Genomic DNA, 26,100 nt, shown 5'->3' on the forward strand with positions numbered 1-26,100 from the left:
TGGCTCACCAGATATTTGAGTAAACCTTCAGCAAAGAAGATGAAGATACAAATAAACAAACAAACAAACAATAAAGATAGCTAAGGTATTGAGAATCCCTGAGTTGGGAAAATGGAACTGAAGTCCCTACAAAGAGCCAGAAATCTCAAAAGGCTTAAAAATGTCTGTGAAAGAATGTCTTACAAAATAATCTCTGCTTGACAGCTTGGAAATATGGCCTGGAAGGTCTCTCTCCTGGGCTCTGAGTGCAGAGGAAAAAAACTCCCCTTTTCTTGCACCCGGCGAAGAGGATATTTTGACTCAAAGCTACATTTACACCATAGTTATCCTGCCAGGAATTAGAGGATGTCAATATTAAGTCATCTAATCATAACAATCATACGTGATCATATTATTAGCCACATTTTATAGATAATGTCTTAGTCTGTTAGGTAATGTCTTAGTCTGCTATAACAAAATACTTCTGACTGAGAAATTTACAAACATAAATTTATTGATCACAGTTCTGGGGGCTGGGAAGTCCAAGATCAAGGCACTAGCAGATTTGGTGTCTGGTTAGAGCCCATTCCTCACAGATGATGTCAATTATGTGTCATCATGTAGCAGGAGGGGAAAATAGGCACCCTTGGGCCTCTTTTATAAAGGAACTAATGCTGTTCATGAGAGTGAAGCCCTCATGACCTAATCACCTTCCAAAGGCTCCATCTCTTAATACTATTACATTGAAGATGAGTTATCAACATATGAATTTTGGAGAGACACAAGTATTCAGATCATAGCATTCTGACCTTAGCACATCCAAATTCATGTCTTTCTCACATGCAAAACATATTCATTCCATCTCAATAGCCCCCAAAATTCTTAACTCATTCCAGCATCAACTCAAAAGTCTAAAATCCAAAGTCTCTCTAAATGCCATCTAAATCACACATAAGTGAGACTCAAAGACGTGCTTCATCTTGAAGCAAATTTCCCTCCAGATGTAGGCCTGTGAAATCAGACAAGTTATGTATTTTAAGATGCAATGGTGGGACAGGCATAGGATAGGAGAGAAAGAGAGAAACAGAAAGAAAGAAAGGAATACCAAGTCTTCACTAAATCTATACCCAACAGGGCAAAAACTGAATCTTTTTTTTATCTTTTTTTTTGAGACAGAGTCTCGCTCTATCACCCAGGCTGGAGTGCAATGGCACAATCTTGGATCACTGCAACCTCCGCCTCCTGGGTTCAAGAGATTCTCCTGCCTCAGCCTCCCAGGTGACTGGGATTACAGGTGTCCACCACCATGCCTGGCTAATTTTTTGTACTTTTAGTACAGATGCAGTTTCACCGTGTTGGCCAGGCTACTCTTGAACTCCTGATCTCAGATAATCCACCCGCCTAGGCCTCCCAAAGTGCTGGGATTACAGGTGTGAGCCACTGCACCTGGAAAAATTTGACTCTTAAGTCTCCAGAATAATCTTCTTTGACTCAAAGTACCACCTTCCAGACACACTGGGAAGGGGGTTGGCCCCCCCACCAGGCTCCAGGTAGCCCTGCTCTTCATGGCTTTGCTTGGCACAGGCTATGTGGCAGTTTTCATGGGATGAAGTTGCATGCCTGAAACTCTCCCAGGCAGGAGTTGCACACTGATGGCGCTACTGGTGGGAGGTCTGGTCCCTGAGGTGGCTCTGCTAGACACTGCCTTAGTGGGAGCTATCTGTGATGACGCTGGCCCCAGAGCTCTAGTGCACATTGCCCTAGTGGGGGTTCTCTTTGGTAGTCTCACCTCTGTTCTCTCTCTGGACCCCAAGGCTCCACAGGGCATCCTTTGAAATCTAGGTGAAGACAGCCATGCCCTCACTGCTTGTGCACCCTGTGTACTGGTGTACTGGCGCCTGGCAGACACTGCCAAGGTTTACTACCTGTGCCTTCCAGAGGGCAGCCTAAGCCATGCCTGGGCCCACTTGAGCTACAACTGGGGCAGCCAAGGAGCAATGCAACACAAAGCACAGAGCAGAGCCATTAAATCATTCTGTTTCCAAGGCCCTGGCAGCCTTAAATCTCCAAATGCCTTCAGGGTCATTCTTCCATTGTCTTGATAAATAAATAGTATCTGGATTCCACCTACTCATCCTAATCTCCTTGTCAAAGGTTCATTTGGCTACACTCTCTGTGTTCTCTCCAGAACACATTTTTTCATTATTTACAACAGGGTCAGGCTGGGAATTTTCCAGATCTTTAAGTGCTGCATCTCTTTTGATTATAAATTCCATTTTTATCATTTCTTTCTTGTTGCCTTTTACTATAAGCAGTCAAGAGAAGCCATATGACACCCTTAACATTTTGCTTAGATATTTCTTCCATCAAATATTCTATTTTATTGCTCATAAGTTCCTCCCTCCACAAAACTCTAGGACATGAACACAATTCAGCATAGTTCTTTGCCACTTTATAATGAGGATGGTCTTTCCCTCCATTGTCCAATACCATGTTCCTCACTTTCATCTGAGACCTAATCAGAACTGCCTTTACCACCATATATATACCAATATTCTCACCATAGTCACTTAGATAACTTTGAAGAAGACTGAGGCTTTCTCTACAGGTCTCCTCTTCTGAGCCCTTACCAGAATTGCCCTTAAGTCTCCTTTCACAACATTGTACCTCAGAATTCTTCCAGCCTATACCAATTACCCAGTTCCAAAGCCACTTCTGCATTTTTAGGTATTTGCTATAGCAACATCCCAATTTTGTACTAATTTCTTAGTCTATTCAGGCTGCTATTAGAAATTGTTAGATTGGGTAATTTACAAACAACAGAAATGTTTGTTCTGACCATTCTGGGGACTGGACAGTCCAAAATTAAGGTACCAGCAGATCTGATGTCTGGTAAAGGTGTGTTCCTCATAGCTAGTCCCTATTTCATGTCCTTGCATGGTCTAAGAGGAAAACAGGTTCCCTTTAACCTCTTCTATAAAAGGGCGCTAATCTCACTCAAGTATTAACCTCACGACCTAATTGCCTCCCAACGATCTCTCTCTCAATATTCTTACATTAAAGATTGGATTTCAGTATATGAATTTACGGGGGGACAAAAACATTAATACTACAGCAAAGAAGGAACCTGAAAATCAGAGAGACTGGATAATTTACTTAAAAGGAATAAGTAACAGACTTGGGATTTAAACCCATATTTTCTATAATAACTGCAACTCTAGAGTTTTATTCACTGATACAACCATGCAGTTAATCTGGACCTCTGTTTTGCATATGTAAAACATGCCCAGTGATTACAGCACCATATACATATACTTTATATATGTTTTTTCTGTTTCCACAATGTGATGTCTATCATGAGTTCTGGCAATAGTTTCCATTACGAAGCCATCATGATGTGCCTGACAAAAAATGAAGAAAATACATTCAGAAAATACATATTTTGTGAGCCTCTTAAAAACAGAAGCACTTTTCAGAAACAAAGACTTACAGAGGAGAAAAGACAGGAAAAAGTACTTCATGAATCTTCATTCTCGATGCACTAAAAGAGGAAATGTTTCAATAGTATTCAAAGTTTAATAAATACATTTGAGAGTTCTATGTAAGACATGAGGGGGCAATAATGTGCCCCCAAAACACTGGGAAAAAGAGGAGAAAGGCTGAACTGGTCAAATGATTCCTCTCTTGTTGGTAGCCACCAAAGACCATTTGTCTATGAATGTCTAACTAAAGTATTTGGAATCAACTAAAACTCAAAACAGGGTGCTGGGAGAGCAACTTCAAGGAGCCTGGAATGAAAAGTGATTAAATTTGATAAGCAAAACCCAAATCCACTGTTTTGATACTCACAGGAAGAAAGAACCATATGAACTGAAAGGGATAAATTAGCCATGAAAGGACAGGGGAGGCCACACGGGAAACCTCAGGCTATTTATGTACAGCTCAAAGGAGTGGGAGTCTTGGCAAAGCAGACATTTACATAAAGGTCACCTCGGCAAGGCTCTCCCCATCCTGGAAGGGACGGTTTTCAGCTTACTTGTCTAAAACACACTTCTTAGGATCTAGTAGCATACCCTCTATTGATTCCACTCTCACCAAATCACTTTCATGACAATTTAATTTCTTGCGTAGCTTATCTACTCAGAACGAGTGCATTGCTCTGCTCTGAAAGTCCACATTGTTTGAGTTATTAATACTTAGTATTCTGGCATTCTGCTTATATTCCCATTTGTCTTCCAATATAGTCTGCTCACAATGAGAGGGCATATAAATCCTCCCATGTGGGCATTTCCATCTACTTGACAACTATCTTGCTTATCATAAGCAAATTTTGCCTATTTGGTTAGTGTGTGTCGACCCCTTAGAGATGGATCTGGGAACACTATGCCCACTAAATCAAGTTTCTGATCTTCTGTGGCTGAAACTCAAGTACTGAATTGTGGTGACATCACTGAGGGCACCTTGTAGCAACGTATCCAGGCATCCTACAGGACTTAACAGATCGCACGTCTCTGCCATTTGAAACCAAGACAGCACCTTCTGTGAATGTTTCATTTGTGCACCATAAATAGAGATGTACACTGTTTTCCAAGAAAGATGATGTAAATCTTTCCATAATTTAACCATGAAAATCTACAGTGGACTCTGTTACACAGCAGTACAAAGAGTCATGACTTAAAGCCTCATAAACGGCCCATCTACAGCTGCTCTCAATCCAGTGACAGGTTTGGTTAGTGGATTGTCCTGGTTTCTTTAAGTTTCCCATGTCCGTCAGAAGAGAACTATGCTTTTATTTATTACCTTATTCCCAAGACTATTTAGTGGAAGATTTTTCAAAAGACATCTTTAGAGAAGAATACCAAAAATGAGGAGATAAATATACTATTTATCATTTATGAATAAAAATATTTTTGAATGCCAAAGTTCTAGATATCTGGGGTAATAAAATGAAAATGTGGTGTCTCAGACCTCAAAAAGCTTATGACTTAGAAACTGAGTTGGCATGTAAGAAAAAAATCACAAGTCATTATGAAGTGTACTATAATGAATGAATCGACACAGTAGGTATATCGAGACATTGATATCCAAGAAGGCTGTTTACCCTGAGGTTTAAAGGGCAAGTAGGAAGTATACAAACCATTTAAGGGATGCTGGAACGGAAAGGATGAGGTAAACAGGAGCTGGACAGTTAGGGAAAATCTAAAGCCTAAGGGGGTTTTTATGCAATACTGAGGAGTTTAGATATGAGTGCAGGTGACAGGGAGCCATTTTGACCGAAGGGATAAATTTCAGGAGTTTCAGATTCCCTTGGCTAGCTAAGTATAGAGTAGTTGGTGGGAAATGGGGAAAGAGTAACCTATCAACAAAACGCCCTGTAAAAAACATACTCAAATATTCTCAGGAACTGAGAATGTGGGCTTGGACCAGGGCAGTGGCTGTGAAGGCAAAGAGCTGAATAGAAAACACAAGATATATTTTCACGCCTGTAATCCCAGCACTTTGGGAGGCCGAGGCGGGTGGATCACGAGGTCAAGAGATCGAGACCATCCTGGTCAACATGGTGAAACCCCGTCTCTACTAAAAATACAAAAAATTAGCTGGGCATGGTGGCGCGTGCCTGTAATCCCAGCTACACAGGAGGCTGAGGCAGGAGAATTGCCTGAACCCAGGAGGCGGAGATTGCGGTGAGCCGAGATCACGCCATTGCACTCCAGCCTGGGTAACAAGAGCGAAACTCCATCTCCAAAAAAAAAAAAAAAAAAAGAAAATACAAGATATATTTAAGAGGTAAAATAATAAAAATATATTGTAATCACTGAGCCAATAGCAGTGACATATTCTTGTGGATTCAATGCCTGCTGGGTGACCTTTTTCATAGAAAGAGCAGCAGTCCTGCCTGCTGTTCTATGGCTGTTTGTATTTGAAAAATTGAACATTACAGTTTTTAACATAAACTATAGGCACCTGTGTGTCACCAACTGAGGTGATTAGCCCCCGCCAAGAGGCTGTGGCATTTGACATCAGTTCTCAGGTTTTAGCTCCCAGGACATCATTAACTCCTGGCCAAGGTGCTTACAGTTTAGGTGAGCTGCTCTGTCAGGTGCTGAAGTTAGAGGCATCATATGTGATGATTCAGAAATTGGGCTTGGGGTCAGCTAGGCCTAGGTTTGAATCCGAGATGTACTATTTGCTTCAAATCTCATTTCTCAGCTAAGTGTCATTGTCTATAAAGTAGAGAGAAGAGTTCCTGCTACCTAGGATGGTTATTTAAATTAAATGAGATTCTTGCTTAAATTCACATATAAGGGGTAGAACTAAGATTCCACTGTGGGTCTAGCTGACTCTACACGCTACACTCTCTTTATCCTTCTTTCTCTTTATATTTAGTATATGCATTATTTTCATTATTACTTATTTTTGAAGAAATGCAACAATGTCAGTGTATATTTCTCTTTTGATCCAAGAGTTATTTTACAGAGAGCTTTTAAAAACCCATGAAAAAAGGCTTTATGTGGTTTGGTTTTTTATCGATTTTCTAGTTTTATTCCACAGTCATCAGAGGCTGTTGTTTGTATTATTTGTACCTAACGGAACTGACTGCACTTTTTTTGTGACCTGATCTGTGGTTAATTTTGTCAGTGTTCTGTGGGGACTTGAAAAGAATGTGTATTCTCTATCATCAGGATAAAAAGTTTGCATTGTATTCAGATCTACCTTATTTATTATGCGGCTTGAGTCTTCCACATCCTTATAGTAAGTCACCCCTTATTCATGGTCTCAGTTTCCATGGTTTCAGTTACCTGAGGTCAACTGCAGTCCAAAAACAGGTGAGTATAATATAATATTTTGATCGAGAGAGATACCATATTCACATAATTATTATAGCATATTATTATAATTATTCTATTTCATTAGTATTGTTGTTAATCTCTTACTGTGCCTACTTTATAAATTAAACTTTATCATAGATACGTATGTATAGGAAAAACGCAGTATATAGAGGAGTCAGTACTATCCATGGTTTCAGGCATCTACTAGGGGTCCTGTTACATTTCTTCCATGAATAAGGGGGAGTTACTATCTTTATCTGTGTCCTCTACGTGTCCTGACTTGGATGGAAAGTGGTATATGTTGAGATATCTAATATGAATATGTTTCTGTCTATTTCTTCTTGCATCTTCTGCAGTTTCTGCTATAAAAGTTGCTGTTGTGTTATGTGGTATGTATTCATAACTACTGGATGTTGCTTGTGAACTCTGACCTTCGACGTAAATCAATCCTTCTTTATGGACATTTAACCTTGGACGTTTTTCAGCCTGAATTTTACCTTGTCTTATATCAAGATCAAAATCAATGCTTTCTGTTGTTATTTAATAGCTGGCATTTGCCTGGTAAGCTTTTGCCCATCCTTGTATCTTTCACCTTTTAAAATCACTCCATTAGGTGTGTCTCTTGCATTCAGCAGAGAGTTGGGTTTTGCAGATTCCACATTTCAGACTGTTACACCAGACCCTGCTCAGCCTGTAACTGGAGTTTCATAAAATATTTGTTTCCTTTTTATTTTCTTCTCATCCTCTACCATAGGCAAGCCTCACGTAGGCCCCCAGTCTTCTTGTTAGCAGCAGTTTGGGACCTGTCGGGACCTGAAGTCCCTTGAGAATCATCTGGCTTAGCTGGATTCTCATGTTCGATTCTGTCCTGATGGTTCTCACACCCCGGCAGAACAGGCTCTCCCTCTCCCACAGGGAAGCCCTGTGTATAGTCACCAGTGGTGGACTTGACAAGCACCAATATAAAAGCTTGAAACTTATTCTCCTCTCTTGGCTTGACACACAGACTGAAGTTTCCAATATCTTGATTAAGGTCTGATGTCCCCCAAAATATTCCTTAAAATATAATTAAATGATCTGGGAGTGCTATTGTAGCATATAAGTTGATTTCTGAAAGGAACCCAAGAAATCATCTACTCAAATTTTCTCCCTAGTATATTAATGGCTCCTACAATGTCCCAGTCAGTTTTTGTCTTGGTTTGCATTTTTTCGGGAAATGATTAACGGACACTGTCACCCATTCTATAGGCATGAGTTTGAAGCCCAGTTAGACTATGTAACAGCTATATAATATTGAGAACTTCTATGAACGCACTTAGTCTCAATTTTTTGTCTGTAGAATGGGGACACGATAGAAACTCAGAGAGCTGTTAAGAGGACTAAGCAGGGTTACAAATTCAAAGATTAGGCAAGTAATTAATTGAATTCTCTAAGCATAAGGTAATAGGAGTGGTGAGGAGAGTTCATTCCCTTGTCAATGGAGAAAACTCTACTGAGCTCTGGTATGTTACTGCCCTGCCTGCATCGATGTGGGCCCAGTAACATCGCCAGTTCTTCCAACTTTTCTAGAAAAGCAGAAACCTGGCTTTTTAAATGTGAAATTTCCCAATTATTGAACATGGCAACTGATTGAAATTTATTTAAACACTAGACAGGCCATTCAAAAAAACATATCTGTAGGCTGCATATACCTGTAGGCTGCCACTTTGCAATCTCTGGTCTACATTAATTAGCAGAATGGCACTCAATACCACAACATGAATTAATCACAACTGAAAACTTTGACATCAGATCCCTGGGAGATGGGACTTGTTTGACTGGGTGGGCAAAAGGCCAGGGAAAAGGAGACTCTGAGTAACCAGGACATCGACTGCAGGCCCAGACACTCTGAAGAAATCGTAGGGAACAAAACAGAGAACAGAATGAGAGTGGACCAGTGATGAGCTCTGTCTCCTTCCCAGTCTGTCTGCTCTTACCCCTCTTCCCAACACTTGCTGGCTTTCTTGTACAACTGGCGGATCTCTGTACAGAAATAACTAATACAGGAGTAGGGAGAGAGGGGTAGAAACATCCTGCAGCTGGCCAGAGTCAGAAGGGCCCTGGCAGCGTCCTTACAGTGAGCTAACTGAGATGAGAACAAAAAAGACATTCAGCTGGGAGCCAAGGAACTTTCTCCCTATCCCTATTCCTGATGACTTTTCCCCATCAGCAACTCTGAACCTAGCCAAATACTTTCTGTTCGGGTGGGTTGCAGCTGTCCCACACACATTCTAAATAAGGGCCAGTTGAGCAGTTCCTATTTTTAGCACTTTAATGTGGACGCAAAGGTCACCAAGATTCCCCATTTGCTGGCTCAATTCCTCACTCTCTTTATTTATCTTATTTTCCTCCTAAAATATATGTTTTCTACTGAGCTAAAGTAAGACTTCTGGGGGATGAGGGACCCCGAAATTTACTTGCTCTTGGCTGCATTCCTTATAGTTGCCATGGGTTGGGTGATATATCTAGCCTGTGGCATGCAAAGTCATGTTCCGACTTTGGGAAACAGCATTCCAGACTTGGACCAAAGCCACTCCTTTTGCTCTCTTGAGCATAAAGAGATGCTTAGAGTAGAAAATAGCTTTAAAGCGTCTCTCAGCTAACCCTCCAAGTATACAGTTGACAGCACTGAGGCCCAGAAAGGTGAATTTGCTTATTACTATCTAACATAAATAAGAAACATTACTAGAGCTTATATTCATGGAAGGTTTTCCTGTGCTGAGTACTTTACGTGGTGTATTAATCCATTTTGTGTTGCTCTAAAGAAATACCTGAAGCTGGGTGATTTACAAGAAAAGAGGTTTATTTGGCTCATGTTTCTGCAGGCTGTACCAGGAAGCAAGGCTGTGGCATCTGCTTCTGATGAGGGCTGCAGGGAGCTTCCACTCATGGTGGAAGGGGCAGGGGAGCCAACAAGTCACGTGGCAAGAAAGGGGGCAAGAAAGAGAGGGGAGGTATGCCATGCTTTTTTAAAATAACCAGCTCTCACTTGAACTAATAGAGCAAGAACTCACTCACTACCTCTGCTGGGCACCAAGCCATTCATGAGGGATCCACCTCCGTGACCCAAACACCTCTCACTGGACCCCATCTCCAACATTGGGGATCACATTTAAACATGAGATTTGGAGGGGACAAACATGCAAACTATATCACATGTATTTCCTCATTTAATTCTCACAACCCAACAAGGCATCTATTTCAATTATTCCCATCTTAGAGATGACAAAACTGATGTTAAGTGGTTTAGGAAACTTGCCCTAAGTCACATGGACTGGTAATGATAGTATGCTGAAGACATTTAGGATGCTGATTCTGATTCTAGTTTTTCAGCTCTTTCTAGAACCAGGGCTCAGTGTATAGATTCATTTTCCTTCTCTCTCTCTTTCTCTCTCTCTCTCTCTCTCTCTCCTCTCTCTCTCTCTCTCTCACACACACACACACACACACACACACACACACACCCTTCCATGTTTTTCTTTGGAGGCTACAATGTGTTTTCAGAACATGAGTGCAACCTGGTGAAAGCTCCCACTTAGCCTGAGAGGCCAAGTAGCTGCTAGATACAGAGGAGAGTTTTGACTCTGTTTACCTGTTCTCGGGGTCAGCCAAGGCCATACTCCGAGTGACGTAACACATTTTGAGAGGGATGCTTTTCCGGTCTCTGTGGAAGGAGAAGGACTGCGATGATGGAGGGTCTGAGGTACTGCCCCCTAACCGAGGGGATTCAGGTGGAGGCGTTTCCCACCCAATCTCAGATACTGGGGATCCTTTCTTCACATAGGGCGTGGCTTCTCGCATGTACTTCACTGCAAGCAAAAAGACAGTAAGTGCTTTTAAGTACACCAAAGCTGAGTTTCTGGGAAGTCTGATTGTGTTTCTGAAATAGACTTGCATTGGATAAGCTCTTAATACTGAACTTCGTAAATTCTGAATGAGATTCAGAATTTCTGTTCCACTCAAGGTAATTACCTTATTATTTAAATTATATAGCTCTGTGGATCTTAGAACTTGCTGTTATGATGTCCTACAGTTGAGAATTGTGTCTAGCTTTTTTCAACTGTGACAATTTTTACATTTTCTGATTATAAGTTTTGCATTCTGGGAAAAAAGCTGAAAACAAGGATAACTTAGGTTAAAAGATACATTATTCAATATAGATATAAGGAATAGGGCCACATTCACTACCCATGATGCCATTTTTCTGTTGAGAAACAATGATAGGGCTTTCAATTTAATAGTGTTAAGGAAACACATACAAAGAAATACATATAAGAACACATTTTGTAGTGGAAAAAATGTGTAATAGCAAAAAAATTATTTGTAAGAGCTGATAGCCAGAAACAATGTAAATATCCATTAAAAAGGGACAGGTTAATTAAATAAATTGTAAGACATCTATATCATCATTTAAAAAATGTGTGTGTGTGTGTGTGTGTGTGTGTGTGTGTGTGTAGATGTGTTGATGTGGAAAGACCTGTAAGATGTATTATTAGTAGGGAAAAAAGGAGAAAGAAATACATGTGCTGCAATATATTTGTATATAAATTCATAAATATGTGCCTATATGCCTACAATTATTTTTGGGTAGAAATATAAGAAATTGTTGAGACAAGTTAGCTCTGGGAATTGGAAATAAAAGCCACAATGATTAAGAAATAGGCTTTTAATGTTTATTTATTACTCTTTTATATCATTTTCATGTTTAACCATATGTATGTATTACTTTCCTAACGCTTAAGAAAACAAAAATAACTTAAGGAAACAAAAATAGCTTAAGAGCCAAGTGGAGCAGACTGAAGTTCTGCTCCTTGATATGTTTTGCCGTGGTATTAAGAAGTATTTTTGCCTATTCTGAATTTGAGCATTTGGTCCTTAGACAGCTTTTGAGTTGACAGGGCAACGAGATTCTTGGAACATGCAATATACAATTGCATATTCTCTCTCTGTCACCCACCTACTCTGGTTCTCTGCTGCTTGGGGAGATTTGGTTAAGTCCCTCACAGGTATTTGTTATTACAAATGGCAGTGGTTTGGAATAAAAGCAAACTAGGGAGCATTTCCTCCAGATCTTTGACAAATCAGTTCCACCAACTAGTGCCTTCCCTATGCAAGACATGGACAGGAGTATGGAGACTACAGAGATGAACAGTACCCTACATACTCAGAGTTACAAAATCATGGGTGACTACAGTGGATACTGTTGGTGTCCCATCTAGAATCCTTTTCCTATATCCTAGCTGCTGTGTGGTGAGTGAGAACAACTCATAGCTGCCCCCTGCTCTTGGCCAAACAATAGCTTCTAAGCTTGGGAAGCTGCAAAGTCACTTCCCAATCCTGCAGACAGATGCTGTGCTTCTCAGAAGCCCACCTAAGACAGGACATAAGACAAAGTACACAAACCATGGCTCAAAGTAGAATGAGCTATGTTTTATAACAGAATAAAATGCCTTGAAATAACCCATTAACTAAAGGATCTAGGAGCATGAGCGACAGTTCATGTTCACAAAATTTAATCAGCAGTTCAAATATACCCATATGCATGTAATATGGTCCTTTATTGAGGGACTCAATTATATATATCAAAAATAGCCATATTAATACAAGACAGAGAGGAGCAGTTATTTAACACCAACACATATTTTCAAGAAAGATTTCAGGGTTTTAATTTAATATAAGTGCAGTCAGAAGAAAAGAGCTCCATGGTTGCTCCAAACCTGTTGGCACAGGTTGCAGTTACAGAAGGAGAAATATTCATGGACTGCATATTTTAAGAAATATTATTTATTTCTGGGTAAAGTATTCAAAGAGGAACACAGGCAAATGCAGAAAATTTAGCGGGACATATTTAAGGTGTCCGAGGCCAGAATAAATATACTTCTTTAGAAGATTCTGAACTTTTTCATCTGTGAAAGCATTTTAGTAGAAGCTAGAACACTGCTTAGCTTTGTATATTATAGAATTATACTTATGGAAATATAGAAAATTCAAGTATCAGCTGAGATCGATTGAAGATTTTCCTTTGATTGCATTATTATCCTTCTGAGTGGAGTAAATGTTGCAGGAGTGAGAATCCAGGGATGCTTCACAGATAAGGTGACATTTGAACTGGGCCTTAAAGAGTAGCTGGAACTTTAAAAAGTAGAGAAAAGAATAACAACCTTCCTTTATGTAACATGCTGTGCTTTATAACTTTTTTTGCAATTCCTTAGAAAAAAAAAGGTAAGTTGGATCTCAATTTAGAAGAAGGATAGAGACAGAATATACTTAATGATGTGCCAAGTATTGAATCAAGTGCTTTATATATCTTTGCATATTAAGTTTCAAATTACCATTTAAGGTCTCATTTTATATACAAGGAAACTAAGGTCTAGAGAAGATATGGATAAGGCATCTTTAATTTACCGAGCATCCATGTGTCCAGGAGTTATACAAGAAAAATATTGCTATCTCTTTCAGACCTGCTAGAAAGAAATGCCTTGTAGGGCTCTTCTAATTCAAGTGAACATAAACAGCTTGACATAGATGATCCCTTGTAGGTTAGTATTATTGTACAAATGAGCACACTGATGCTCAGAAGTTTAGCTTATGTAAAGTCACATGGCAATAAGTGGTGTAGCTAGAATTTGATTTCTCAAAGATGATATTTTCTCATGAGATCTGGCCATACCACCTAGATGAAGGATGCTAATAGGTTTGAACTTTATTCTACAGGCAGTAGTGACAGATGTGGTGGTCTGTGGGTAAGAGAGTGGCAGAATCAAAGGTTAACTTTAGAGAGAACTTCTGGAAGGTGAGATTGGGTGTACTTAAGAGAAAAGATATTAGTAGTAGATCTACCATTTCCAGGGCCATAGGGGTTAATGTCAGAGATAACCCAAGCATCACTCTAAATCTCCATATAAGGCAAGAGGAATTCCAGAAATGTGTGGCTTTATCCATTCCTGGGAAGAAGCATGGAGAGGATAGCAAGTCTTAGCCTGGAAGCAAATATTTACCAAGTAACCATTTCCTATGTGACACAGCACTAGGGGAATTTCCAAAGGAGAAAATACATGGCACTGACTTGAAGGAGGGATATCCCATTGGGAATAATATTCTGCATATATTTAACTGACCAACTGAAAATAAAGACAGAAAAAATAAGGTAGGTGTGATAATTTAAAAATTTCACTCATTTAGTCCAAATTTATCAGTCAATTTTCATGTGCTAAGAACTGTGCTGTCCATGAGGTATAATAAGAAATAGTCCATGATTATAAGTTTAAGTCTATAAAAGGGAGAAAGGGAAGTAAGTAGATGATATGGGTGCTTATGTTAAATCTTAAAACTGGTTTAAGGAGATCTCAAGCTTGACAAATCTCGAGGCCTTGAAGAATCAAATGCAAGTCCTTTCTGGAGGAAGACAACTTCATCTTAGGTTTCAAAGAATCCCTATGAATCATTTTAAAGGGCAATGAGCAGGCATAAAAGTCAAAGAAAATGTTGCACACAAGGAAACAACGTACCATGAGCAAGAACCAGCACTGATGGCAGTTAAGTCTCACACATACTACAAAGCTATAGTATGTTTCCAGAAACAAATGAAATCTCGAGAGAATCTTCCAGAAATTCTTTAAAAGTGATTTAACATAGCGATAAAAAGAACGAAACATTGTTTAGTAATATTACCAGAATTAAAAATTCCGTAAATAGACATGTCAGAAGAAGGAATTAGGGAACTGTAGATAGGAAATTTTACAGAGTGTAGCACAAATATACAAAAAGATGGAAAATATGGGATAGAGATGAACAGACATGAAGGATAAAGTAAGAAAATCTAAATAAGTTTAACTGAACCCTCGGAAGGGTAGGGTATAGCGAATATGGCACAGCTGAAGAATTTTCATGATGCAAAGACATCAACCCGTAAGTTCAAGAAACCTAATTTAGCTTTGCTGAACAATGCCTATGAACTTCACCATCAAGAAAAATAGAAATAAGGTATCATTCTTCTTTATATTTTGGATGGGGTAATGGCTTAGGTTTTTCTATGTTTCTTCTGAGAAATTTAGATATCAGTAGTATTGCTTTTCACTAGTATTGGGAGGACATCTTAGTAAAATCCCTAAACGACTCTTGAGATCTCCAGCATCACCAGAAAATAAATTTTCAATTTCAAGAAATTAAACAAGGCTAAAAGATTATCATCACTGTTCCTAAGGAAGACATGCTGAGGTCCTGGTAGTTTTTTTTTCTGTATCTGTACTGAAAGAGAGTAAGTAACATCCACACATCCTTTCTTAAAATCCCTTTGTCCAAGAGTCCTGATTCTTTTTGATATGTATAGAAAATGAAGACATTTGTTATTGTGTATAACAAAAAAAGCAAAAGAAGATTGCCATTGGATTTCTCCAAGAATCCATAATTTCTGGTACAGAAGGAGTAATAAAATGGTCAAGATGACCCTTCTTGCTGGAAGAGACTCCAAGTCATTTTTACGAGTTTTGGCTGTCAACTGCGGACGTAATTCAACTGCCAAGCACTCCTGTCCCCAATCACTGATTGAGGTCTGAAACTAAGCAGCCCCAGTCAGGGAACGAAAACAGGACAGCCATGCTTGGGTGTGGTAAAGCAGTGGCTCTGATTGGAAACGGAGTGTGTGAAAACTTCATGGTTCTTTGTGCCTTAGTGTCCTAAAATTTCTGTACCTGGCAATCAGAATATTGAGGATATCATCTAAGTCAGGGAAGGGAAAGTGTTGCCTAAGAATAGATTTGTCTACAATAGGCAGCCAGCATTAGTGTATTAAGTAATACAGGAGTTTGTTATTCATTTGTCAAAAGTCTAGAGTGAAAGAAAAGGGCTGCTAGGGCAGTTCTGCTCCCTAAAGTTGTCAGGGACTCAGGCTTCTGCTTCCTCACTGCTCTGTATCCCTGGTGTGCTGTCTAATGATCCACTATAGCTGCTGCATTCTAGGCATCACAACCAAATTCCCATTAGTAGGAAAGACAAAGAAGTGAAAAACACATCATCCTTCTTGCTTTAAGGCCACTTTTCAGATATTGACACACTGTTTTTCTGCTTACAACCTGATATGGTTTGAATATTTAGCCCCTCCACATCTCATGTTGAAATGTCATCTCCAATGTTAGAGGTGGGCCTAGTGGGAGGTATTGGATCGTGAGGACAGATCCCTCGTGAAATGGCTTAGTGCCACCCCCTTGGTAATGAGTGAGTTCTCATCCAGTTGGTTCCCTTGAGATCTAGTTGTTTAAAAGAGTCTGGGACCTCGCCCTGCTCTCTCTCTCTCTCTTCATCCCATTCTTGCCATATGATGTGCTGCTCTCCCTTCGCTTACCACCATGGATAAAAGCTCCCTGGGGCATCACCAGAAGCCAAGCAGATGGTGGCTCCATGCTTCCTGGTCCAGCCTGCAGAACTGTGAGCCAATTAAACCTCCTTTCTTTATAAATTTCCCAGATTCAGTTATTCCTTTATAGTGATGCAAATGGATTAACAGACAACCCACTGACCAGAACTTACTCACATGGCCACTTCTAGGTGGAAAATAAATTTATTCTTTATTCTTGACAGCTCTATGCCCTCCCAGCTAAAAAAACAATGGTATGGAGAGGTGGCTATTACTGTGGAAAATGAAGAGAATAAATATTAGGAGACAACTCAGCTTTTTCCAGAGGAAGACATTCCTAATTCTCTCAGGACTTAGCATAAATAGATTTTATAACACATAAATACAAATAAATGTGTTAGAACAATCAATTAAAAAAAAATCATGACTATGTTCCATATACTTTGCTAAGTGTTTTTTCTGTACTATCTCATTTGAACCTCACAACAATATAGGCATTATAATCATCCCCCTTTTACCAAAGACACTACAATAGAGAGGGGGTAGGTCATTTGGCCAAAGTCATAGTGCTGGAAAATGGCAGAAGCATGAGGCGAATCCAGGTAGACTGGCCCTAGAGTCCTTAGGTTTAACCAGGAAGCAATATCGATTCTCACTCTTAAAAAAAAATTGTGTGTGTGTGTGTGTGTGTGTGTGTGTGTGTGTATTTAAGTCAATATTTTTACGTGCTGGGAAAAAACATCCAATTAAGAGGCTGTTGCCTGTAACATAAGAGAGTTTGATTTTGTAAGCCTGAACTATTAAACTATGACATTTCAATAAATACCTTTTAAGACACTATAATATGTATTCATAATAGAGGGTTTAACCTGGCAGAACTGAACACTAGTGTCTGCATAATTACATCTCCATGTGCTTACAGACAGTAATTTCAGGCAAAGAGCTGTTGAAACTGATTAGAAGCAGCGAGGCCCATGTTCAGGGTGCCTAGTAATCAGAACTAATTAATAAACCATGCCCTTTTTGGGCATCATCGTTTAAAAGCTGTGGTTTAGCAATTAAAATTCCAATCTTCAGTTGTAAGAAAAGGGGTGGAGAGAAGTAAGAAGTGGTCTTCAAACCAACAATCCACCAAGCCACTTTCAATATGTTTGCGTTTTTCATTTGAAGGACAGGTAGTTGTCCTTCGAGATTTCAAAAGGGCATTCAGTAAAGCCCAAGTTTGCTAAGGCTCCAAGTTGCCACAATTAAATCTTTGTTGGGTTGGCCAGATGACATTTGAAAGAAAAAGCAGCACACAGGCTACTAATGAGGAAATGCTTTAGGCAAATCCCATCAACTCTCCTACCAGACTGGTTTCTAAGGAGCCAGAAAGTCCATCTGATATGTTCAAGTTTTCTTAAAAATAACAACAAACACAACAAAAAAAGAATTTCCAGATTACAGGAAGGAAGTATTTATTGCTTTAGAGGATGTGAACACAAATGTGCATTTTAAAAAATGTGATTAAGGAGAAAGAAGATTAGCTGGAGGCAAGAAACCTGGGTATTCAGACTTTTGGTGAAATGTTTAAGAGGGGGACAGGTTGGTGACAGTGGGATTTGCTAACAAAATGCAATATAAGATTTACCCTTAATGGCATTTCCCAGGTCATCTTAGAGAGGAAAGATCCAGAGAGAGATCATCAATAGTTCCAAAAAGACCAAGAAATGATGAAAGAGGTAATATGTTTCTTAGAAGCTATAGCTAATGTCTCGAGAGGCTGAATGATGCAGAGGAAAGAGAATTGGCCGTGGGAGTCCGGGACCTGGATTACAGTTCCAGCTCTACCACTAACTAGCTCTCCAGCCCTGGGCAAGTCACTTCCCTTGCCTGGATCTCATTTTCTTCGCCTGTCAAAGGAGAGAAATAAGGTCCCTACCCTTCAAACATTCTATGATTCCTTGGGAAGCTGCCTTTTCTGACGACATTACAAAAGAAAAAAAAAAAAAAAAACGTGTCTTACCTCATCTTGCTATTCGTGTCATCACCAACAAATGTGTGCCAAATTCTAGGCAGAGGCCTTAAGCAGATGTATCTTCTGACTTTTTAACCAAACCCTACAGGCACCTGACAAATATGAATATAAGCCCACATTGAGATTATTTGCTCAAGTTACTTTTTCTTAGGTTTGGCAGCCTTATCTAGAAGAATCATTATTTTCATTCAGTTACCGATATTTATTTTACTGCCATTCTGCCAGCTGAATCCTGGCATAAATACATCTTGAAGGTAAGAAGTATTTGAAGGATGGCCAAAATGTTCTGAAGAATTCATAAGGACATTCTTGGAGAGGGGACTGAGTTTTAAAATGTGGAGTCAAGAGTAAAATAAACTAGGTATCAATTTATTGAGTAATCTTTGGCCTCTGAAGAAAAGATTATTTCAAAATTATCTTATTTTAGCTAATCCACTCATTCAATGTGACCTACCTTGATTCTTCAACAAAGCAAGATAACTGATGCCAAAATAAGGCAACGGACCCACAGAAAGTATCCCATCTCATGAGCAATCCTACAACCATCCGGAGCATGCTGATTGGTTTAGATATTAATTAATACAACAAATGTTTAATGAGCACTTGCTGTAGGGAGGGCCCTGAGCGTTGGAATGGTCACAGTAAATAAGACCGACTGGCTCCCTACACTTCAGGTGCTCGCACTCCAATACACACGTGCCTGTTGCGGGATAAGGTGGAGACATTAAACAAATGGGCATTGCTCAGAAAGTGACATGCACTAGAGGACAGGGGCCTGTCTCTGTTCATACAGAGCCATTCACTATCGGGCAGCTGCCTACTTCCTGACCTAATCTTAGGTGACTCGTTCTCTCGCAAGCCACAGACAAGTACTATTTAATTCTCTTAACATGCTATGTTCTCTCCTGCCTCTGTTCTTTGCACATGTGGTATCCTTCATGTGGAAACCTTTCTGGAAAACTCCCTACATCCTTTAAGCCTCATGCTGGGTAAGACCTCCTTTTCAAAGTGTTCCTGACACCTCCAGGCATGCCTTCCTTAAATACCAACTGTGCTTTGTAGTAACTTCCACTGATATCAACAGCATCAGGACCATAAACATCACGATGATGGCTTATTCCACACCAGGCACTGCACTGATCAGCTTACACATATTACAAAAAACTTATATTTATATGCAATTGTTTGCATAATACGTCTCTCTAGTAAAACCATAAAGTCTTCAAAGTTGAGTGACTACTTTACAAACTCTAGACTCTGGAGCCAGACTACACAGTTCACATCCCAGCTCTGCCACCTGCCAAGTATGAAAACTTGGGAAAATCTCCTTACCCTTTTGATACCTTCACCTCTCCATGTGTAAAATGAGGATATATAGCCCTTCTTACCTTAGATAATTTCTATGAGGTTATGAGGATTAGATGAGTTAACACACACAAAGGGCTTGGAACTGTGTTTAGCACACATAAAGTACTCATTAGTGTTAGGAAAAATAAAAACTCAGGGATGTGCAATTAGCACAAATATCTTGGCTACAAAACATGGAATTGGTGAGCAAATGAACAGCAGATAGAATCTCTAACATATTTTCTCAGATTTTTTTCTTTTTTCTTTCCCCCTTTTTTTTTTTTTTTTTTTTTGAGACAGAGTCTGGATCTGTTACCCAGGCTGAAGTGCAGTGGCGCAATCTCAGCTCACTGAAATCTCCACCTCCTGGGTTCAAGTGATTCTCCTGCCTCAACCTCCTCAGTAGTTGGGATTATAGACATGCACCACCATGCCTGGCTTATTTTTGTATTTTTTGTAGAGACGAGGTTTCACCACGTTGGCCGGGCTGGTCTTGAACTCCTGACCTCAAGTGATCCACCCACCTTGGCCTCCCAAAGTGCTGGGATTGTAGGCGTGAGCCACCGTGCCTGGTCAATTTCTCAGATTTGTTCTCTAGGAGCAGTCTCATAACTGATCTTTATTACAGATCAAGAAGCAGAGGACAGAGCGTATCAGTCACTCTCTTAAGGTTCTAAGACCAAGGCGTCACAGATGAGGGTCAGGAACCCTGCACTCTCTCCTGTAAAATGGAGGTTAGCAAGATTTTTCTGTAAAAAGCCAGAGAGAAAATGCTGAGGGCTTTGTGGACCTTAGTCTCTGTCATAACTTCATGTTGTCATTGTTGCACAAAGAGGTCGCAGGCTCTACATAAATACATCAGTGTGGCAGCATTCCAACAACACTTCATTCACAAAAACAGGCAGAAGGCCAGGTTGGACCTATGGGCTGTAGTCTGCCAACTTTAGCTTTAGAACAATAACAACAACTAGCAATTATTGATTATTTACCCTGTGTTGGACCTAGCTCTAAATGTGTAAATTATGCTGATTAGGGAGAAATTCTATGAAGTAGGCATACTATTATGCCTAACTTACAAGAAAGAAAAATGTGGCATGGAAAACTGAAGTGAGTTGCCCACAGTCACATGGTAGCAACTGGCAGTGCTGAGATCTGAACTGAGGGTGTCTAGCTCTACACCTTCCGGTCACTTTACCATGTTTTTTTCCTGCATTCTGGATGCTGCCTCTACACATGTACAAATGTTCATGCTCAAAACCTGTTTATATAACCACAAAAATTTTTGAAGTCATGTTTTTAAAAATATCTTTTAGCTGGGCATGGTGGCTCACACCTGTAATTCCTGCATTTTGGGAGGATGAGGTGGGATGATTACCTGAAGCCAGGAGTTGAAGACTAGCCTGAGCAATACAGTGTGACCTCATTTCTACAAAAATAAAAATTAAAAAATTATCTGGGCATGGTGGTGCACACCTGTAGCTCTACCTACTCAGGAGGCTGAAGCAAGAGGATCGCTTGAGCTCAGTAAGTTGAGGCTGCAGTGAGGTATGATTGTGCCACTGCACCAGCCCAAGCAAAAGAATGAGACTTTGTGTCCAAAAAAAAAAAAAGCAATACACACAAAAGTTTCAATCTGCAGTATTTTCTTTTCATCATCTTATAAATTTATAAAATATCAATGTTTGTGTTTTCATAAAGGAAAAAGATAAGCCAGGATAAAAAGAGGCTGGAACTACTGGCACCCTGCTCATTTGACATCCAGATATTATAAAGCAGCTGGCCCAAACTCCTTCAAAGTCTGAAGGTGGCAATGGATGAATCTAGCAGATGAGGTGCATAATAGGTGTTACTTTTATTATTTCAAGTTACTAGATAGCTTCAGGGAGAGACACCTAATGCTTACAATGACAAAATTGAGATTTTAAGAGTTTCACATGGGCACTAAATAAAAAGATGAAATATAATAGGGATAAGATAGAAAGTTCTGTCGTTGCATATTCAAAGTAAAAATCTCTGTGACATGTAAGACAGGGAGAACTGTGTTATATGCTGCTGATAAGAATAAAGATTCTAGGGATTTTCATGATATGATTCCCATAATAAAGTAATAGGATATTAGGCTCCACTGATAGTGGAGCATTCAGAAAAGGAGAGTGCAGTCCTTCTCTTTGCTTTCTTGATCAGCCTATACCTGAAGCTCTAAGGGTTAGAGATGTTTAAATGAGGGTAAAGCAGATGATTAGGTTGCTGAAAGGCTCAGGAAATAATTAAACCATACATTAAATGAAAGACATTAGCACCAAAGAGTGAAGTGCATAAACTTTGGAGTCTGAGCCTGGGGTCCAATTCTGAGCTCTTCTATTGCCGAGCTCTGTGGTCCTGAGCAAATTACTTGGTTTCCCCTCATGTTAGTTCTTTCACTCACTCATAGAATTATGAGAATTAAATGAGTCAATACAAGTAAAAATCTATAAGACACTTGGCATAGTAAACACTGAAAGGTCCACTACATTTATCAGGAGTTATTTAATCTAGAAAAACAATTTACAGGACTTAATAACTGAGGACTGGGTTAACTTCACTTTGTGTACTTCTATAGACATGATCAGTGAATACAATCAACAGGGGTAAGGTTTGGGTTCAATATAAGAAAAAACAGAGGTGGTGATTTCCCTGTGCTAGTGACATTTCAAGCAGAAACAGGATGAGCTGTTTCCCAGCCACACTGCAGAAAAGAATTGTACTTTGTGGTGGAGTAGATTGTTTCTAAAATCTCTTCAAGCCGTCATGTTCTGTGATTCCTTCCGTAATGTGGTTAATTGAGATGCCAAATCCAAAGACTCCAAAATAGTGAGATTGATTCACAAATACATTACCAAGCATAAAATTGTGCTGTATATTTCTTCATTTGTATTAGTAGTGTGACAATGGGACAGTTTGTTAAGCTACCTGGGTCTTAGAATCCTCATCTGTATAATGAGGAAAACAATGGCTTCCTTAGATAGCCAATACAATATAGTGGTTTAAAATATGAGCTCTAGAGTTGGAGGATCTGGGTTGGAATCCCCAATCTTCCATTTACAAGGTGGACTTCTTTAAGAAGGTATATAACTTCTCTGTACCTCAGTTTCCTTACCTGATAATAACAGCACCTATCTCATGGGATTGTTACAAGGATTAAATAATTTTTAAGAATGTATACAAAGCCCTTTGAACAATGTCTAGCACATACTTATCACTCAAATTTAAGTATTACTATTATGTCATTGCTGTTATTGTTGCTATGAAATTTCAATGAGAAAATGCATTGCAAGGATGTCTCTTTTCTCTTAGAACTGTCAAAATAAAAAGTGCTTGAAAGTATCATTTCTTTCATTCATTTCTTGTGCATAAATTAAGCACTTACTCTGTGCATCGTGTGGGACTAGATACAGCAGGATAGATCATTAATTGGATATACAAGTTACTGTTTCTGAGAATTTTATCATCATGCCAGGCAGAAAAGGCATATAAACGTAAAATACCAAGATTTCTACAGAATATGATTCAATACACACAAAAAATAGTCTAAAGTTTATTCATCAGATACTAGTAAGTATTTAGAGGACCTGGATTAATTTGCCAGCAAGGCCCTCACCATCAAAAATAATCATAATTTCTCTTCCCTGGGAAAATAAAGTAACTATTTTAACAGCTATACTCTTAACATCTGAAGACAGGAAGTGAGTAACAAGCAGAAAGGATGTCTGAATGCTCAACTCCAAATATTGTTTTTACTCCTAGCTGGACAGAAGATCACATGTGAATGAAACTTTACGTCAAAAGCAGGAAGTGCGTCTCTCTCTTGCCCCTTACAGGTATCTCTGGAAGATAAAAATCTATTATTCCAGGTGTTGCTTCCTAACAACATCCTGCAAATCAAACCTGGATCTCAGTAAATTTGCAATTATTTTTCAGTGACAGAAGTCCAGAGTCATAAAGCTTTTCCAAAGGAAACCACATTAAGTAAACTAAATATAATTACCAAGGGTAGACTCAGGAAAGGTATGACATTTTTCCACCTGACCCAGAATATGCTTCAAATTTGAAGTACTTTAGATGCATCTGAAGATAAGGTAGATGGTGAGGGATTCTTTGAAACATCAGAGTCTGTCAGACTAGACAACGCTATGGATACTTCCTATTTTGAAAGTGCTTTGCTGGGCGTGGTTGCTCACACCTATAATCCCAACACTTTGGGAGGCTGAGGCAGGTGGATCAGGAGGTCAAGAGTTTGACAACAGCCTGACCAACATGGTGAAACCCAGTCTCTACTAAAAATACAAAAATTAGCTGGGCATGGTGGCGTGTGCCTGTAACCCTAGCTACTCAGAAGGCTGAGGCAGAAGAATCACTTGAATCCAGGAGGCAGCGGTTGCAGTGAGCTGATATCATGCCACTGCACTCCAGCCTGGACAACAGAGTGAGACTCTGTCTCAAAACAAACAAACAAACAAACAAAAAACTGCTTTATAGCACTTCCTTGGACACAATCTCATTGCATGCTTATTGTCACCCTCATCTGAAATATGCATAGGTGCAAGGCCTTTTAGAATCTGACTATGCATCTATTTTTTCAAGACTTCTATGACCCAGAGAGTGAGAGGCTAACAACTTTCCCCATCAAATTTTACTTCCTCCCCCAAACATATGTGCACACACAAACACATCTTGCTGCACAGAACTAACGCCTTTAGGACTCAACTCAATTGACTTCACTGGGCTTCTGCACTGGATTTTCTCCAATGGCCAAGCTTAGCTTGGTCTTGCATCATACTCTCTTAGAAGAGTAATTTCCAAGAATTAGAACAGGATGACAGAGGAAAGGCCTAAGCAAGCTTTAAGGATCTGACTATCAGAGTCAGGAGAATAAAACCTCACAAGATTTAATGCTGAACCTCTGGAAGCTTCACTTGAGGCATGGCAGTCAAGATAGTTGGGGCTTTGTTGTTTTTTAAAAAGTTAGGAAAGGAATGATGGTGAGCATCAGTGAATGGATACAACTCTTTCAATAAATAAACCCATAGAAAAATCTAACAATAAACATGTAGGCAAATTGAGGTTCATGAGGTTTAAATATCTTACTGCAAGTAAGCATCAGGCCTGAAATTTGATCCTACATCTTCTAAATCTAATTTGAAGGTCCCTTTCACCATGTAATAATACATCTAGTTTAAGTAACATCAAGACATGAGCTAGATTATTATGGCTAATGGGAAATGAATTGCTATTGATGCTGGGAAAATCTATTGGATATTAGAAAAGATGATTAAGTTAATAAACATACACTGTTATTATTACATCAGAATTGATGTTATCAAAATATTCCACATGTGGCATAAGAAAAAAATCTAAAGGTCATATAGGAAATACTAAAAAACAGACAAACTGTCACATTTAATGAAAATAAAAAAATTGACATAAAATTTGTATTATAAACAACAGGGGAAATAATGTCAAATACAATAGAGATTGAAATAATAATCTCTAAAACATAAAAGAATACATTTGACAGGTTTATAGTAATACATTTGAAAACGTGGGGTGCACACATTCCTAGAAAAAATAAACTTAACAAAAATAAACTTAAGAAAATAGAGAGTATGGTTAGTCTTGTAACTCCTAAAGGAATGGGAAAATTCTTTAAAAAGAATTTTAACATTTATTCTTTAGTTTTAAAGAAAATTCTTTAAAAAAAAAAAAATACTAGAACCAGAGCTTACTAGTGAATTCTACCAAAAATTTAAAGAATAGCTCATTCTTTAAATGATATTAATCAAACTATTCCAGAGACTAGACACAGAAAGAGTCTCCTCAAATTATTCAATGAAGCTAATATAACTTTAATAACAAAACAAGTCATGGAAAATTTTTAAACAGAAAATTGTCCATCCATTTTCCTAAATATAAATATAAATCCCAAATGCCAAACAAAAGTATCAGTGAAATCAAGTCCAATAATATATATAGAAGACAGTAGTGGCCGGGCGCAGTGGCTCAAGCCTGTAATCCCAGCACTTTGGGAGGCCGAGGCGGGTGGATCACGAGGTCAAGAGATCGAGACCATCCTGGTCAACATGGTGAAACCCCGTCTCTACTAATACAAAAAATTAGCTGGGCACGGTGGCGCGTGCCTGTAATCCCAGCTACTCAGGAGGCTGAGGCAGGAGAATTGCCTGAACCCAGGAGGCGGAGGTTGCGGTGAGCTGAGATCGCGCCATTGCACTCCAGCCTGGGTATCAAGAGCGAAACTCCGTCTCAAAAAAAAAACAAACAAAAAAAAGAAGACAGTAGTACAGCATGACCAAGTTTGGACTACGTGAATAATGCAAGATTGGTTAAATATTAGAAAATGTATTATTGGCATTCAATATATTAATAGATAAAAGAAGAAGAGTAATGACTACTTAAGTGAGGAAAATTCATTTTATATTTTATAAACTTTAATAGGCAGTTGTAGTAAACAAAAGAAGCCCTCTTTAAACCAGAAATAGAAG

General features: G+C 39.1%; 1 protein-coding gene across 1 annotated transcript in view; it reads right to left on the minus strand.

Annotated features, from left to right (window-relative positions):
• Positions 1-26,100, minus strand: part of SNTB1 (syntrophin beta 1) — a 284,726-nt gene that overhangs the window by 149,624 nt on the left and 109,002 nt on the right. Inside the window, exon 2 of the mRNA XM_012466429.2 lies at positions 10,441-10,657. Within this exon, the coding sequence (XP_012321852.2) occupies positions 10,441-10,657 (217 nt within the window). The remainder of the gene's footprint in view (positions 1-10,440; positions 10,658-26,100) is intronic.

The sequence above is a fragment of the Aotus nancymaae genome, unplaced genomic scaffold, assembly GCF_030222135.1.
Source record: "Aotus nancymaae isolate 86718 unplaced genomic scaffold, 86718_ANA_hifiasm-v0.15.2.pri h1tg000036l, whole genome shotgun sequence".
In the NCBI taxonomy this organism is placed as follows: Eukaryota; Metazoa; Chordata; class Mammalia; order Primates; family Aotidae; genus Aotus; species Aotus nancymaae.